Source organism: Lynx canadensis, chromosome D1 (assembly GCF_007474595.2).
Source record: "Lynx canadensis isolate LIC74 chromosome D1, mLynCan4.pri.v2, whole genome shotgun sequence".
Classification (NCBI taxonomy): Eukaryota; Metazoa; Chordata; class Mammalia; order Carnivora; family Felidae; genus Lynx; species Lynx canadensis.
The window spans coordinates 85,430,941-85,448,882 of NC_044312.2; the positions used below are offsets into that span (position 1 = coordinate 85,430,941).

General features: G+C 37.0%; 1 protein-coding gene across 1 annotated transcript in view; it reads right to left on the reverse strand.

Annotated features, from left to right (window-relative positions):
• LOC115525350 (doublecortin domain-containing protein 1-like) overlaps positions 1-17,942 on the reverse strand; it is a 256,343-nt gene that overhangs the window by 26,812 nt on the left and 211,589 nt on the right. The window contains 8 exon segments of the mRNA XM_032594846.1: positions 1,102-1,238; positions 5,943-5,960; positions 5,963-6,000; positions 6,002-6,041; positions 6,754-6,932; positions 10,082-10,245; positions 11,555-11,761; positions 13,606-13,791. Coding sequence (XP_032450737.1) covers positions 1,102-1,238; positions 5,943-5,960; positions 5,963-6,000; positions 6,002-6,041; positions 6,754-6,932; positions 10,082-10,245; positions 11,555-11,761; positions 13,606-13,791 — 969 coding nt within the window.

A 17,942-nucleotide genomic window follows, 5' to 3' on the forward strand; every position in this document is an offset into this window, starting at 1 on the left:
CCTGTCACGGAATCTTCTTAAATCCCCCTTGCTTCCATGAGTCATCAAAGGCAATAAGAACCATTAGAGTAATAATAATAAGACATTTATTTTGGCAAAACACTTTACTTTCATTTATAATTTGGAGAAATGAATAGAGATGTGTTTTTGGATTTCTGTGTGGTGTTTCTCCTACTGAGCAATTTCTCTGCATCTAACAAATGAGTTTTTGATTAGAATCACAACATCATTTTCTTTAACCAAGAAATGCTTCAGGGAATGTGCATGACTGTTGTTTGAGTCTTTACTCTCTGTCTTTTAAAATACAGCAACCACCCTTATACTTTGCCAGATCCCTGCCAGGCAGCTTTTCATCCCACTTCAAGCATGTCCTAGTTCAATGCTTTGCATTCATTCCCTGGTCAGTGATTTATCCTTCTCAGCTTGGCAAGAAGTCATATTTCTAGCAATGTCAATTTCTTTTTTTCTAGTAACCTTGACTTGGGCACACGCCTAAGATTTAGATTGAACACATTTCACGATTTGAGAAACCCTATTAAATAAGAACATATCATTTTGATGAAAAACTTCACAAAGCAAAAAGTTTTCCCAGGTCTCTATCCCCAGTCCTCTCTCAACAGCTGACCTTTCTCTTCTCGACTTTTTTTATGTCTGGCAATCCTGACTGATTAACCAATTGGACTGAAACTGCTTTTTGAATTCCTCACTTCTGAATGTCTCCATTGCAATTAGTATTTTGCTCCTTGCTCTTTTTACATATTGAGACATACCCTTAGGAGTGATGAGCAATGAAGCCATAAGGCTCAACTTGACTACACTTATTATAATTACCTTTGTACATATCCACTGGGCCTTTTTCTCTTCTTTGCTAAGGTCATAATTTCTGGTCTCCATTCAAACAAAACAGACTTTCCTATGAGCTGTCTGTCTTTTAGATAACTACTCTCCAAATGCCAACTCAATGCTTGGCATATGCTTATGTGGTCATAACAGACCAGATGCTGAGGATATATTAATAGCGTAATTTTAAAATTCAATACTATGCTTTTAAAACCTTATTAAAGAGGCAGTCTTTAGCGTCTGGAGTCCTGAAGAACGCACCTCTGTATGTCTTATGAGCTCCATGAGTTTAATTTCCTCTTGAGTCTTCTCGGTCCATCCTCCTTCCATCACCACCGGCTGCACAGGGTTTTTGTTGGGAACCATGGCGGCTGGCTGACATGCTGCTACTCGCCGCCCTGGGGAAAGAAGTCCCTGGTAATGTTGTTTCCGAAGATGGGCTTTCAGATTTTAAATAAATTGGTTTGGCATTCTATGCATAAATCATTCCACTTGGGAGCATAGGCTAAAATACTAAATATATCATAAAAGCAAAGATGCCTAAGGTAATAATATCTAACAATGCTTCTTCATATGGGAGCTTGAGGTTTCAAACAGCCAGGATATGCATATTCACTGTACAGATGGAAAAGAAAGATAACATGCTGACTTCCACGCTGGCCCCAGCCTCTCATGCACGATATGGTTCAGTGGTAATTTAGTCAAATAGAATCTATGACCTATATAGCCCATCATCTCTTCCAGTCATGGAACATATGTTTTGTTCTCTTCACTAATAATAAGCCTTTCCCCAACAATTAGCTTAGCAGCCTGGGGATTAAGTACTTCTAAAATAATATTAACCCAAGAGACAGAAGGCCTTTTTTTCTATCTAATAATACCCTCAAGCACGATTAGTTTCTGACACCTCTGCTGTGCCCTTTAGGTTGTTAAAAAGCTGTGGTAAGAGAAAATATTTGTTGGAATACTGTACTCCAAAGAATAATAGGCATAATTTAATAAGTGTGTTGATTTGAACATATGCATTCTTTTAACTAGTAGTCCACTTAAAACTGTTATAAAAGAGATTTAAAAATCCTAATTATCAAATTGTTTTCTTTTTCTATGCTGAAGATAAACTCATACTGAGTCTTATACTGATCTCTAAACTTTTTAAGTACAAATAATGCTTCCTCTTGCATGTTCTTTCTAGAAACTTATGTTGAACACTAGCTATCAGTCAGGCTTTGCACTAGATAATGCAAATACAAACATGCTCAAGATTTAGTCCTGTCTCAAGTTTGGTGGGTAAGGCTGATATCAAGGAAATGATTATACCAATAATTGATTGCAACTGTGCTGCACCAGAGAAGTGCATTTATATAAAAGTATGTAACACTAAGCTCAGTGCTTAGTCTCAACTGCCAGAGAAGGCTTCTCTGAGAAAGTAACATTTAGGTGGATAAAATAATAGAAATTCTAACACAAAGTTGGGTTTTAATTTTGTTGCCAAGGGAGTCTTAATGTGCAGATTCTCAGACCATGACCATAAACAAAACTCTTTGAAAATAATTTAGTATTTGCAGAGAATAAAGCATTTGTGTTCTTGTAAGCTCAAGTTTGTGGAAACAGATCCAGCAATAAAAATAAATGGCAGCAATGACTTTTCAGAGAAACCAGAATTCTATGTACCCAATAAGCATTCTGTGCAATTTATGGATGTGGAGAAAATATAATTGAACCAGTCAGCCAATGAATTACAGTGGCAATGCCATTAGGTTACATGATTTGGAGAAGACCACAGTGGTACGAGAAAAATACATAACGCAAATTTACGCAAATATAGTTTTTAGCCTACTCTATTCATAAAGTGGAAACAACATTAATTTATGATACATAAGTATTTTATTTATAGTGCCTTTTGAACACTAAAACTTTGCTCAACTAAAGAGAGCTCAGCAATAGTTTATCATTTACGCTCTTAAGAGCCAGGATTTGAATGTAGGAAAAGAGCAAAAACCATTATGCATTATTTGTTTTTTGTCAACTTGCTTCTAATGGTCTCTAAAAAAAAAACTAATGCATTTGCACTATAATTTTCATAGAGACATAAATTCATCACAAAAGGTTTTGGTTCGGGAAAAGATGTTCATAACAAACTATTATTTATGTAGGTAAGAATACAAATTGAAACCAGGCAAAATGTATTGATTAAATTATTTTTATTTTCTTATTACATTTCCCATATATCCTATTTTATTTCATATGATATATGGGGAAAGTAATGATAATAGCTAACAATTAGTGGGGAAAACTAGAAAACATGAGTGCTTTGCTGTTCTTTCAGACTATAAATCTCACCTGTACAGATCCCCCATACCCCTCCCCTGATTAGAGGCCCACACTGTTTCAGCATTATCTATGGCTGGGAGGGTAAGTCAACCTCATTTGAGGTTTTAGTTGGCAAATCCATTTAGCTCTCACACTAAATAAAATGCTCCATCGTTGTCTTTATATGTAACAAAGATGATACTTTGGCCTAATCTGCCATTTCTTAGTTTCATTGATCAGTTTTTAAGACCCCAAGTCAGAAAATGGGCTGCCTTCACAGGAACCTTTATTCTAATACTTATTGAGTATTTATTATGTGATATGCATGCAGTAAATACTCGACATCTGTTACTTAATCATAAAAACCCTACAAAGTTATTACTAGCATCGTGATTAATATTAGCAATGACCATACTTATAAATGAAATGTAAAGTCAGTTTATACACAGCATATGCTTAATAAACATGTGTCGCATTTACCAATGGCTATAATAATGGAAAATAATCTACTTAGCCACTATTTATACCTCTCATACCTCCTCTTTCATCCAATCCTCAAGAAGCTCATTATCCAACAGGGACTGCAGTTAACTGAACTTTGACTTATTCTTATTTATCTTCCTAAGCCCAACAACTAGAAAAGCCTGTCCTCAGAGTAGGTATTTTATAAGTATGCATTGAATTTACATTTAATAGCAGAAAATATAACAGTTTGTCAGTAGAGACAAGATTTATCTTAGCACTAAATTCTAAGAGAAAAATTTCATTAATGGATTCCTCCATAATGGACACCATCTGACCAAACAGACTATTGTCAAGAATGATATTGTAGATGATACCAACTGAACTTTAAACGCTTTTTTAGTACTTAATTATAATAAAAGCTGAAGACATGATATAAAATCAGCATACAGGAAAGGCAGCTCTGCCAGGTGCTATTTTTAGTATGTTGCTTTTTATTGATTTAATTTGATATAGGAATAGACCTTAGAAAACTCAGTGGAGTGAATGGTTGAAATTCCAACCATTCTTTAATTCAGTCATTCTACAACTATTCACAGAGCAAACAGGAAGGGTGTAGAATTTATAATGTATCATAGGGAAGACAGTCACATGACCAGGTAATAATATTAATGTGATAACAATTATCACAGGGGAAGTTCAAGGTGTGATAAACCACATTATTCCTGACATGGAAAAGGAAGGCTTTTAGGAAGAACAACGAGTAAGCTGAAAAGTATATAATGAGTTCAAGCAATCCAAGAGGACAAGAGAGAGAGAAACTTGAGGCAGAAGAAACTAAATTGTTCCACAAGCCCAGAGTTAAGAAAGTGCCTGATACATCTGGAGGACTGAAAAACAGTCCAACTGGTGGAGTGGAGTGCACAAGGAAAGAGAGAAACTCACACAGAACCAGATGGTGCAAGGCGACACTAAGGAGTTTCATCGTCCTAAAGATAATAAGGAGCTTTGAAAGGTTTTATGCCTGGAGCACCATGACACCTTTGTATTTTTGCCTGATCACTCCAGATTCAGAACATCGTCATTAGCATAGAATAGAAACTACTGTCAAGACTGGAAGCAGGGAGACAAGTTACAAAGCTGTTCCAGTAATCCAAAGAATAGATGACAATAGCTTGAATTTAGATAATACGGTTGGGGATTAAGACAGAATTCATTTGAGATAAATTTAATAGATTAGAAGCCACCAGACTTACTGATACTTGCTTGGAGAAAGTGAGAGAGGGGGAGATGCCAAGGATGACTCCCAGGTTTCTAAGATGGAACACCTGGGCAGATGGTGGTGGCATCCACTGCTTGAAGAAATGAAGTGGTAGTAATTGGAGTGGGGGTAACATGATAACTTTGGTTTTGGACACGCTTATGGGATATTCAAGTGAAAATGACTAGTAGTTGAAGCAGTAGAGGTTGTCAGTCATAATAGAGGCTTTTCATTTAGACCCAATAATTCTTTTGGTAAGAACTGAATAGTAGTCATCTCAATCCAGAGCTCCGTCTTGTGCATTTACAAGTAGCTGCGTTGCTTATCGAAATAAAATTCACATGCTTTCAACAATACACAGTGCACATCCTTAGGAGTTGAAATCCTGTTATAGAAATTACGGAGCCTGAAATGTATTCCTTTCCAGACTAAAGTCCACAATACACTACTTCTCTCCAAAGAACCATATGATATCTCAAGTGCTAGGAATAGTATAAGGTCCAGAACCTAAGATTCATTGACAAAGAGAATGAAAGAGGAGAACAAACATTGCCAATTGATTACTTTGACTATGAATAGCATATTTTGTGCTGCCTAACAAGAAAAAAAGAAGCCCTTCTGAGATAGTGACAATGACCTTTGAAGAATTTAGTATTTCCTCACTCAAATTATTGAAAAAAACAAACATACAAACAACAACAAAAAACAAAACACTTCGTCCCCAGTAATTCCCAAAGAATAGACAGAAAGTTTTGTTTAAGACCTAATTTCAAAGCCCACAAAATGTCAGTTCAGCAACTGTTTCAATCCCATCATAGGGGTTATATGACCCAGACAGTCTCCTAATTTTAAAAATTTGCCTAATTCATGTGATATTCATTTTAATATAAAGATTACAAATATACAATCAGTACTAGAAGATACATTATTAGGTTTTAGACTGGCTCAAGTGACTTTTGTGGCACAATAATTTATCAGTTAAACATCTGGTATCTAATAGTAGGAAAAAACTACCAGTAAACTGGGGTTACATTTAGAAATAAACACGGTGATACTTTAGTTCATATACCTTTTAACTGTCTCATTTGTGTTTCATGGTGTCTAGATCAGCCAAAATTTTGTCCTTTTAGCCAGTTCTGTTTTTCTAATTTTTCTACTTTCTGCAAAGCTAGAAAAATACATGATATTTTATCCTGCATTGTGTTATCAACAGTAATTTATCATGCAAGCCAATAATTTATAAAGAACTTTCTGCTGCAAGAATAGATTCAATTAGAAATAAGTAATTAAAAGGTAAGGGTCATTAAAAGAACCTCATTTGAAAGATGACAGGCTTAAGGCATTCTTTATTTTGGATGGAATGGAGAGGGGGGAAAAAAAGAAGAACCGTGCTGTTTTATTACATAGATTTACCATATGCAATAGCCATATTTCATTTTCCACCTCCACAAACTATTTGGAGGTGATGAAAGCCTTGCTTGGAACCATTCATTTTTTAAACATCCACCTAGCCTAAGGGTGCAATTCTTAAAAATGAAAATGTGCAGACAGTCGTTCAGTGTGTGAATTAAACTCATTTGTTATTTTCTAATGTATACCATTATTCTCAGTCTTATAGACCAAGGATCTCTTTATCAACTAAATTAGACATTTTTCCATGCAGAATACTCCATTCCAGTAAGAAAAAACAGGCGACTGTGCAAATAAAGGAGCATAGCTATCCTTGTGTACGTGTTAATTGATGGACCTCCTGTTCTGTGCATAAATGTGATGTTATTTGTTGACATTGTATGCACTTAATTCTTTTCTTATGGTGACATAAAATTTATTTCTCTTTCTTTATACACTTGCTTGAAAGCAAGCAAAAACAAAAAACTTACCATTTGGAGATAGAAATGGTTCACCACAAGATACCCAGATGGCAATGGGATTTCTGAGGATGAGGGTGAGCAAAGACTTATCTACACCATCCAAACTATCAGATGTCACAGACTTTGGAAATAATGTGGTTTTCTGTTTTGTTCTTGGGTTTTCTAGGAAACAAATGACACATTTACCACTGCACAATAGATAAATTTGCCTCCTAAGTTCATTTGTTTATTCAAAAGATTTCCTTCTTATTAATGACTTGATTTAAATAGGCAATACCTAACCAGATGCAAACACATAAATTTGACCAGAAACTTCATATGCAATCAAATAATTTAAACTACTCTGATTGAAAATATATTTTAGATTCCTTTTTTACACTTTACCTAGTTGTGACATAAATCTGAGGGGCTAACCAAAACAGCTACTCTGAAAAGGAATAAATAAAATATAAGAAAACTAAGGAAAGGGGGAAAACCTTTCTAGGCTAACGCCAGAGATAAAATGCTTCAGTGTCCTCATTTTCAAAATGAAAATAGTATCTATCTCATTCTGCTGTTAGGAAGATTAAAAGGAAAATAAAAGAGGAAAGTGCTTAGAATAAATAGTGTTCAGTCTAATTAATTGGACAAGTATCCAAAAAAATGCTAGATAATATTTTATTATTAAATGGATATGAAAATCACAGTGTTTCCATTTGCTAGAGGTAAAAGCACAGTTTGGCTTCTGAGCATTCCAGTGGCCCAAGCAAAGAGGAAAACACAGTATCAAGGTTCATATGGCCCACACAGAGTCAAAATTCTTCAGAAGATACAAATTTCCTGGTTCCTGAGATCTGAGATAAATTTATTTCAGGGTTTTCCTAAAGGGGTTATTTGTGAGAGAGCAAACAGTGTCCTACAATAGAAATGAGCAATATTCAGAACTTCTAACATGCTGGGCATGTCACTAAGACCTCTGCATACATTATCACATGTAATTCTCAGAATGATACTCTGGGGTAGGTCCATTCCTTTTTTTACAATGTAACTGAAGTTTAGTCACATGGATAGGTAGCAGGAGAGCCAGGATTAGAAACCAGGCCATATACCTCCAGAACCTGTGCCCATAACCACCATCTCCATAATAAACATGATACTGAGTTTGACTGATGCTTGTTTTTTTTAAAGTTCCTCAACACAAACTGATGGCATAACATAAGCCACAATTCAGTTAAAGGGGGCAGCCTATTAATAGGCCAGCTTGTTCAAGGATAACCTCTAGAATACAGAGGGGAAGGGATGGCCACACCCTTTAGTAGTCCAGCATGAATAACATGACTTCTGGGCTTAATTTAAATACAAAATTAAAAGAAGAGCCTTTGAGATTATAATATGCCAGACCTAGAGATCAGATATCTATATGCCAAGTAAAGGACAAACTAAACACTTTAATGATCATCTAGGCATTAAAAGGTCACATAATTAATTTTAAAAACTCATTAGAAAACAGGACAAATAATATCATTATGAAATAATAGAAAAAAATATATACTGGTCTTTGCCACAAGTTCCTGGCAGAGAGCTTCTAAATTTCTTGTAATTTTCTAAGTGATTCTTTTTGTCTTTGATCCTGGTTCCTGATGCAGAGCTCCTAAATCCTTTGGAATTCCTTGGATGATAGCAGTATCTTGTTTTCTAATGACAGACTCTTGGATGAAGGCTGGTCACCAGAAAGACCAAGCCATGATTAGAACCTTGGAATTTTCCACCCCACTCTCATTCCCGAAAGAGGGAAGAGAGGCTGGAAATGGAATTAGTGGACAATTATGCCTACATGATGAATTCTCCATAAAAACGCCCAAAGTACAAGATTTGGAGACTTTCTGGGTTGGTAAACACATGGAGCTGGTAAGAGAGGAATGGCAGGCTTAGAGAGAACATGGAAGTTCCGGGCTCCTTCCCAATACCTTATCTTATTCATCTCTTCCACCTGGATGCTTATCTGTATCCTTATCACATCCTTTCATAATAAACCAGTAGACAGTACGTACACATTTCCTTGAGTCCTGTGAGCTGCTCCAGCAAATTAATCAACTGAAGGAATATTTAAACATGGGAATTTCCACTTTAAGCCAATTGATCAGAAACACAGGTCTGGATATCTGAAGTGAGAGGTGGTGGGGGCACAGTCTGTGGGACTAAGCTCTTAACCTGTGGATCTGATACTATCTAGGTAGATAGTGGCAGAATTGACTTAAATTATAGGACATCCAGCTGGTGTTACAGAATTGCTTGTGGTGTGGGGGGGAACCACACATCAGGTGTCAGAAGTGTGAATGTGATAAGAATGTGAGAATAAAGAGACACACAGGAGGAAAAGTGGGTTTTTCCTACTCAATCCTATATATGATAATGATAGCTACTATTCACTGGATGTTAGTCAACATCAACCAGGCACTATTCTAAGTGACATACACATTTATATATAAATTCCTATTCATATATACTCTTATGAATACATATTCATACCTATGAGACCAAATGAGTATACATTTACATGACTATCAGTGTAAAATTTGTAAAATGAGGCAACTGAGGTACAAGAGTTTAAACAACTTGCCCAAGATCATTCAGCTAGCAAGTGACAGATCTAGAATCTGAATCCTGGTATTCTGACTCCAAAACCCAAGTTCTTAAGCTTTAAATGATGACTCTCAGTATAACAATGGAAAGCTGAGATTACTCTGGTGAATCACTGTGAGCAAGACTCATTTTCATTTAGCAAACTGTTGCTGGGGACATAGTTTGTCCCTGTCCTCAAGTTGTACATAGTTAAATGAGACACACAAAGATGTAAACAGATGATTATAACACAATGTGCTAGGAGCTGCAATACAGGTGCTTTCACTGGAGCTTCTGGGAGTTTAGAGAAGCAGTGGAGATGGGCAGGGGCAGGTTAGGGCAGCTGGTGGGCAACACCTCTTGCACTGATCAAACCCCACTTTCTTAAGTGGTCTCTAGTCGGTTCTGGTTTCAAATTTAATAACAAAGCTGCTCATAAAGTAGCTAAACTGTCAAACATATTTTATAAATTTGAGGCAATTTATTGACTGTTTTGGTGCTGACACCAAATTGATATTCTTTAAAAAAATGTTTCTTGTTATTCTTCAAGGTAAAAGCAATATGAGAACCTCACATGAGAGTAGCTTTCTGTGCTTTTGTAATTGTAGAAGGGCTGACTGGATCAAAGAACCACATTTAACTTTTTTACGACAAAAATAGGGAGAATCAGCTAAATCCTGATTTGTATAATATAACCAACCTTTCAGACTTTAATAGTTGCTTCTTTTGTCCCAACAGAGGCTGCCTCTTTCTTTGGTTCCTCAGGTTTCTCTGGATGAAAGATTCATCCAGAGCCCATAAAACCAAGTCACGTAAGGAAAGGACTGTGGTTCCATCTTTGGTATAAACTTTGGATGCTGCTCTGGCAAGGCCAAGTTGCTCCGTACATTCTGTAAGAAGCTTAATAGCAAAGAATACAAGGAAATGATTAGAGAAAAAAGGGATAGAGCTGGGAATAATTGTGAAGAGCTTCTTATTTTAGAAATTTGAGAAAATCCTTTAATTTGGGGAAATGGAAAGGTGAATAACTACTGATGTGATCTTTGAGAAGAGATAATTTTTTATTAGATTGTCTGATATAACCTCATAAAATTAGTCCTTACTCAAGCTGCGAAATTAGCTCCAAAAATTTAACACAGCAGCTGATACATTTAATCGTGAATCAGTTAATATATTTTATCATCAGAGTATTTATTTTCTAAGAAGTGTTCAACTTAGAGATCCACTTTCAATTTTGTTGCTTTATAAGGTATAAAAGTAACACTTCACATTGATGAACTGCTTTAAAATAAATGAGTAGTTGACTTTCAAACCCAAACTGAAACATGTGTTACTTCCATTTGTGGATAGGAAAACAGGCTGAAAGGTTAACATTTTTGCCCAAAACTACAGGATACAGCTGTGGAGCTCAGGGTGAATATTGCAGTTGCTAACTTCTGTGACTTGCTTGGTTTGTTGAACAAATCTTAATAAAAAAGCCACTTGTATTCAACCAAAAAGGTGAGTGAATGAGTAGGTATGTACTTGTGTGTTTGCAAGGAGGTCTCCAGGGTAACTCCATATCATATTTAACATTGCTTGTAAAATATGCTGTTAAAGGTACTGCCCAGATATATAGACAAGATAATCACCAAGCAATGGAAGGACAAAGCTGGGTTTGGGCCTTTTGAACTCTCCTTCCTTCCCGTGACTATAAGGAGGAGCCTCTATGACAGTAACCACATATTCCTTCCTAACACAACTCTTGCTTCTCCAATTAGAGAATGAAGTGAAATAAGCTGTCAGCAAATAAGTGCTCATTTTTTCCAAATGATAACGAGGTAGTGTCTCTTAGCAAATTCAAATAACATACAATTTGAAGTTAGAATGGGAAGGAAGGCAAAAAACAACAACAAACAAACAAACAAAGGAATTCTGTCTATCACAAGAGTGAAGAAACTCTGGTAGCTTTATCTTCCCCCTGCTTTTGTACATCTTTGCTCTGGACCCAGTCTAAAAACCATATTCTGATTTCTCATTTTCTGAGTCTGTATCCAGAGAAGTACAATAAAAGGAATATCTTTAAGAAAACCGAGATCTTGATCTCATCAGCTTAAATTAGTGAAACTGGCCAGGGACATTATCATTCAATCCCATTGCTTTCTTCTTGTCAGAGAATCACTATTATCATTACCTCTGAGGATGCAAGAAACATTTAAGTGATAGCCACTTACTGGGGGAATGTTTCAGCCACAATTAACTTTCCATTTCGATATCCATCTCCATTTTTGTATGCAATTATTTTCACTGCCTTCTGGTGCATAGCTGCTAGACCACCATGAGATACAACTTGTGTGCAGGTCTTCATCCGTAAAGATAATAGACGTTCTTCATAATAACTTAGCGTTTTCTCAGCCTCATAAGAAGATAAATCAGCCTGATTAAAACAAAACAAAACAAAAAAACAAAGGTTTACTCAAGCTTTTTCTTTTAGTTTCTGTTACTTTGGTATATTTCAATCTCTTAATTTAATAAATATCTGCATATACATGTGTGTGGTATAAGTTTTGAAATGCTTACCCCATATGCTATAGGTCTGGATATCACAGTGGGAAGAACAATGAGTCAGAATTCAGTTCTCTTCCCAGCCCTGTCATGGAGTCCTTAGGTGACTTTAGGCCTCTGGTTTGTGTTTCTGGGCTTCTCCTGTTCTCTATTTTGCCTTCTCCTTGTGACAGGAGCTGGGTAAGAAGGATGCCAGGGCCAGAGAAAGCCTGGGGTTGAAGTGATGGGATGCTGGCACTACAGATATCCTCTTGGTCTTTAACTTGAGGATGATCCCATCCCGTGGTGGCAGACTGAAGAAGGGGGAGGGGAATGAGTGCAGTCTTAGCCACATGTGTAGGTTCGGCTTTTGGCTTATTGCAGCAAAGACAAGAAGGACAGAAAGGATTACTCAACACTCCACAAGTTAAGAGAGGTAAGAGGGAGGCTAAGGGAAGTCTTCCTGAGTGGCTCTCAAGCTTCCATATGTACTAAGCATACATTCCGGGAAACATTGTGCAGCGGGCTACGTGGCAATAAGAACTTATAGAAAGCATGCAGAACCCAAGACTACAAAAGAGCAGATGCAGAAAGCAGGGTGGAGAACAAGATAAGATATTCCACAGTGACATGGTCTAAGGAATTCATGAGCACAGGCAGGACCCAACCTTAACTAGATACCCACCCGCTGTTTTCTCTGCAAGGCCAAAAAGCAGTATTCTGCTTTGCAGTGGGTTGCCTATGATCTCCCAACCCAGAACATAGCTATTTGATTTCCCATAACCATAATGAGGGTGGTGAATATCACACTTCACCTTTCTCTTTCAAACCCTACTCAGGATGCTTTGAGGGAAAAATTCTGTTTGAGATGCTGTAACATTGGGGATTCTTTCCAATCAGCTCACCACCACTTCCTTAACCCCACCATCATTAAAGCAAAGCCAAATGCCTTCATACTTCCCCAGAGGACTTCTTTTCTCCATCAGAGTTACTGTTGCACTTAATGTTTATTGTGACTCTTCATGTCCCCTCCAGATGGAGGGTGTCCCCTCCACCCTGCACTGTGTATCTGGTTTAGGGGAAAGAGGAAAGATATCTGGAAATGGACCTGGCAAGCCCCAGAGAGCACACCCAAGTTAGAAGGCTTCTCTTAGGAATTGCTTCTTTTTATATAGGTGTGTAAGTTCCCCTTAGCACATCTTACTCTAAACTTGAAGGAGGGGACTTTTTAAATGGTGCCATTTTACATTAAGATCACAGGAAAGTGGCAGAGATTTTTTTTTCTCCACAAGCTATAAATAGTATTAGACATGGATGCATGAATTCAGGCATCCAACCTGAACAATCATTAACAACATGTCAAATTCCCCCTGAAATGTTCCATACTAGTAAAAAGTTTTCCCTGTGAATATAGACAAAAAAGCTGCTCTAAGTAAAGATTTGCAGTTACTTCCTCATTTAAAAGCAACACAGAGAGCAGTGGAAGGTGTCAGTAGATGATTAAAGCCGCAGAAGTGCCCAATTAACTTCAAAGAGTGTATCGAACTATTAATAGACAATGTATTTTAAATTACAATGGGGAAAAGGAAATCAATGCAGGTGGAATGGTAAAGGTGCATCAGAGGAAGATGAATTGGATGAGTGGAGATGAACTTGAGTGCAAGGCAGATAATGAATGCGTCAAAGTTTCCAAAGTGATGCCATACATGTATTAGCAGAGCTCAGGTCGTTACACACCTTTGCCACACTGATGACCTTGAAAGGCCCTCGTGAGAAGGGCTTCTGGGTCTTGGAGCCAGAGGCACAGAGGAATGGCAGCCCTGGAAGCGACTGCTTCAGCCCCTTCTCTGCTCTCATGGATCGTCCACATGCTAAGCAGAGCACAATTTTCCTCTTTCCAGTGGGTGAGAGATAATAGTATCCCTAAAAAAAGGAACAGAGATGTTTTTATGTAGGGGCACCTAAATTATTATAGCATTTTTGTAGAATACTTCACAATACGAATAAAGCATTTATATGATCCCCAAATGCTATATTTGAAATCTCAACATGAATGAATGATTTTGCTCCCCAATAATTATATTAAAAAACATATTTCTAAATTCTATTGACTGAAAAAGACTAGAGGCTATGACAATTCAACATCAATGAGTATAACTTATGCCAAGAATCAGGGTTTCATGGAGGAATGGCCAGTTCCAGATGTGGGGCAAGAAATATGTAAGATAAGCAAGTTATGTCCTGTAGTGCCTGGAAAGAAAAGAAGCCATCCAAGAGTAAAGGAGTCATGTTAAAAAGACACAAGAACCAACATGAAGAAGCCTCCACTGGCCCAACCTAGGACAATTGGGGAACAACAAAAAGAACCCTTTAGATATGTTTAAATATATAAGTCCCATGAGCTCATAATGATGCTAAAGATAAGTAAAATAACAATTAAAAAACAACAAACACGTAAAAACAAAATTGCAGCTTATTGGAGTCCACTGGAAGTGAACTGTCACCAATTGATAACTCTGACAACTGGCCATTAGAAAGTGTGGCAGATTATTTGCAAACATGGCCACAATAAAACCTCCCCATCCTGGTCTGCATGTCCTTCTGAAATGTGATTTTGCTTCTCCTCCAGTCAAGAAATGTTTCTCTTTGTGTCTTTTCCTTGAATCTGAGCAACTCTGTGTGACTTGCTTTGGTCAATGTATCAGTAAATGTGATGATGCAAGCAGATACCTAGGAAGTGTTTGCACATTGGAGCTGGTTCTCTTTTGGCTGCCACTGGAACCCTGAGACCACAATATGAACACACTTGAGCTAGCCTACTTAAGAAGCCTTGAGGAGAATGAAGAACCCCAGCTAACTGCCTGCTAACCTCCAGATATGTGAGGGAGACCATCGTTAACCACCCAGTCCCCATAGAACCACCAACCTACTAATGTACCACGAGATGACTACATATTAGGGTCACATTAGTGACTTTGGGCAAGACCAGCAGAGCTGCTCCACTGAGCTCAGCCCAAATTATTGGCCAACAGAGCGAAAAAAAAAATCATTCTTAGTTTAAGCCACTAAGTTTTCAGGTTGTTTATTATACCACAATAGAGAAGTCAGATAGAAAGAATAAACATTTATTCTACCAACACTTACAAACTATGTTTTTGGGTAGTCAAATACCTAGTTGAAGAGGATGAACCTCGTTGAAATTCTTCCCTACATTAAAAATTTAGCTAATAGGGGCGCCTGGGTGGCTCAGACGGTTAAGCGGCCGGCTGACAGCTCAGGTCATGATCTCACAGTTTGTGAATTCAAGCCCCATGTAGGGCTCTGTGCTGACAGCTCAGAACCTGGAGCCTGCTTCGGATTCTGTGTCTCCCCCCCTCTCTCTCTGCCCCTTCCCCACTCATATTCTGTCTTTCTCTTTCTTAAAAATAAACATTAAAAAAATAAAATAAAATAAAATAAAATAAAGTTCAGCTAATAAATGTTGGGAAAATGACAGAATTAAACAAAACTAACACCCCTTTTATTCTGAGAGAGAGAGAGAGAGAGAGCATGGAGCAAGGGAGAGGGGAAGTGGGGAGGGGTGGAATCTTAAGCAGGCTCTGTGCTCAGTGTCGAGGTCAATGCGGGGCTTGATGCCATGACCCTGGGATCATGATTTGAGCCAAAATCAAGAGTCAGATGCTCGATTGAGACACCCAGGCACCCCTAATATTGACCCTTTGGAAACTCCTAATAACCGATTTAAGCAAAGATCACCAAAGAGTGACACTAGATGCAAAGTCATTGGGAGATTTGTTAAATGTGAGATTCGGTTGTGATCATGCCCACTGATACCCATTATCACTAAAAATGGAAAATCCAGAAATTGTACCCTTGCATAAATGGTCAATATGAAATATACAGTAAAGTCCATGACAATTCTTGTCAAAAAATATTGAACATAAATCTAATTACAACTTTAGCGTTAAATTACTTTTACAGGAATCATGGGGGCTACAGAAACAAATATAAAAATGCCACAGAAGTAAACAGTCATATCCAAATAGGAGGCATCCTATAGGAAAATTCTAGATTCTACAACCAAAGGTCATACAAGGACCTTGTTTCAATCCTGACTCAGACCAAGCAACAATAAGAATAATTTTTTTAGGAGAACCTAGGAAATTTGATTAAGAACAGGGTACTTGATAGCCAAAATGTATTATTAATTTTGTTAGGCGTGATAATGGCATAATTAGGTATGAAAATTTTCCAATATTTTAGAGGTGTGCTTAAGTTGAAGGTGAAATGGTATCATGTCTGGGGTTTGTAAATATTGAAAAACCTTGATAACAGTTGAATTTAGATGATAAATATATGAGGATTTATTACACTATTATATTTTGAATATGTATGAAAATCTCCATAATAAAATTTTAAAGTACTTTTATATAGACTCTCTAATTTGCTTTGGTCCTCACAGGCTAAAAGTTAAGTACAGCCAGAGTTAATACCATTCTCAATCAACTTACAGATAAGAAAACAAAAGAGAGAGGGAAGTTTTCATCCAAGGATACTTAAGTAGTACATGGCAGAACTGAAATGTAAAACTGACTCCTGACTCCAAGTTCTTGGCTCTTTTTGCCTTTGTCATATTACTTGAAATACTCCCTTTAAGTACGTAGAGTTAACTCAATTCAAAGCCAAACTTTAAATGATACTTTTGAAGATGTAATTCTTAAATTCTACTATGGATTTCTCTGTATGTACCTACAACTTCCATTTTTCTACACATTGCTTAAAGGCAGAAAATTAAAACATTCCTGCTTAGATGGAAATAAATGAATATTATGTGTAGAACCATCTCTACAGAAAAGCAAGGATTTCATGATGAATTGTATGCCAATAATTTTCTTTCTTATACTAAAGAAGCCCATTGGAAGTATCCAGAAAATATATTTTTCATTCATTAAAACATCCATCCCCATCACTGTGGTGCTACAGGTTTGATGATCTCTGAGTTGTTCTATTTTGGCAATGGTACATATACACAATGTAAACTGTTTTTCATTAATTCATTTACACTTAATACTGCTTGGAAACTGCTGATGGAAAGAAAAGTACAATACATTTGGTATGCCTGTAGAACTTAAACAGAGTTTAAAAGTTCAGTAAGTCAGCTACTGGTATTCTGTGCAGAATACCAGGCAATTGATTTGACTAATTCTTTTCTCTAAAATTTCCTTGATTTATTGAAATGACTAACTTGATCTGTTCATTTGGCCTTATAGACATATGGTCTATTACATGGGGTTAGTCTGATCAATAATGACTGTTACTATATATAGTAGGTAATGTGATTGTGAATAAATTATTCAGTGTCTTCATCATATTTATTATTTAAATGAGACAACATGTGAAAATCACTAAGATTGATCAGTATGTAACATACAGTAGTGATCAAGCATGTAATAGTTACTTCATATTCATTTTCTTTTTCTAAGCTATCCATTAGAATGAGGTCTAGAAAAGGAGTTCTTACCCTACATCCCAAATGGATTTCAGGGGGAGTCTATAAATTCCCTGAAACTTATATGAAAGGTGGTTGTGTACATATGTGCATTTTTGGGGAAAAGAATATGCATAATTTTCATGAAATGCTCAAAGTCTGTATCTCCAAAAAGATTAAGAACTAACCACTGGCTTAGAGACTTTGTATGAGTAAATTTCTCCCAGGCCCAGGAGAAGTTTTTAATTTGTGAATCCCAGAATTGATATATTATTGCACTCTTCAGATTAATCATATTAACTTCTAATAGATAGGCTATCATTTAACTTTTTTTTTTTTTTCAACGTTTATTTATTCTTGGGACAGAGAGAGACAGAGCACGAACGGGGGAGGGGCAGAGAGAGAGGGAGACACAGAATCGGAAACAGGCTCCAGGCTCTGAGCCATCAGCCCAGAGCCCGACGCGGGGCTCGAACTCACAGACCGCGAGATCGTGACCTGGCTGAAGTCGGACGCTTAACCGACTGCGCCACCCAGGCGCCCCTCATTTAACTTTTGGGAAAGGAAAATTATGATCTTTTGGAGC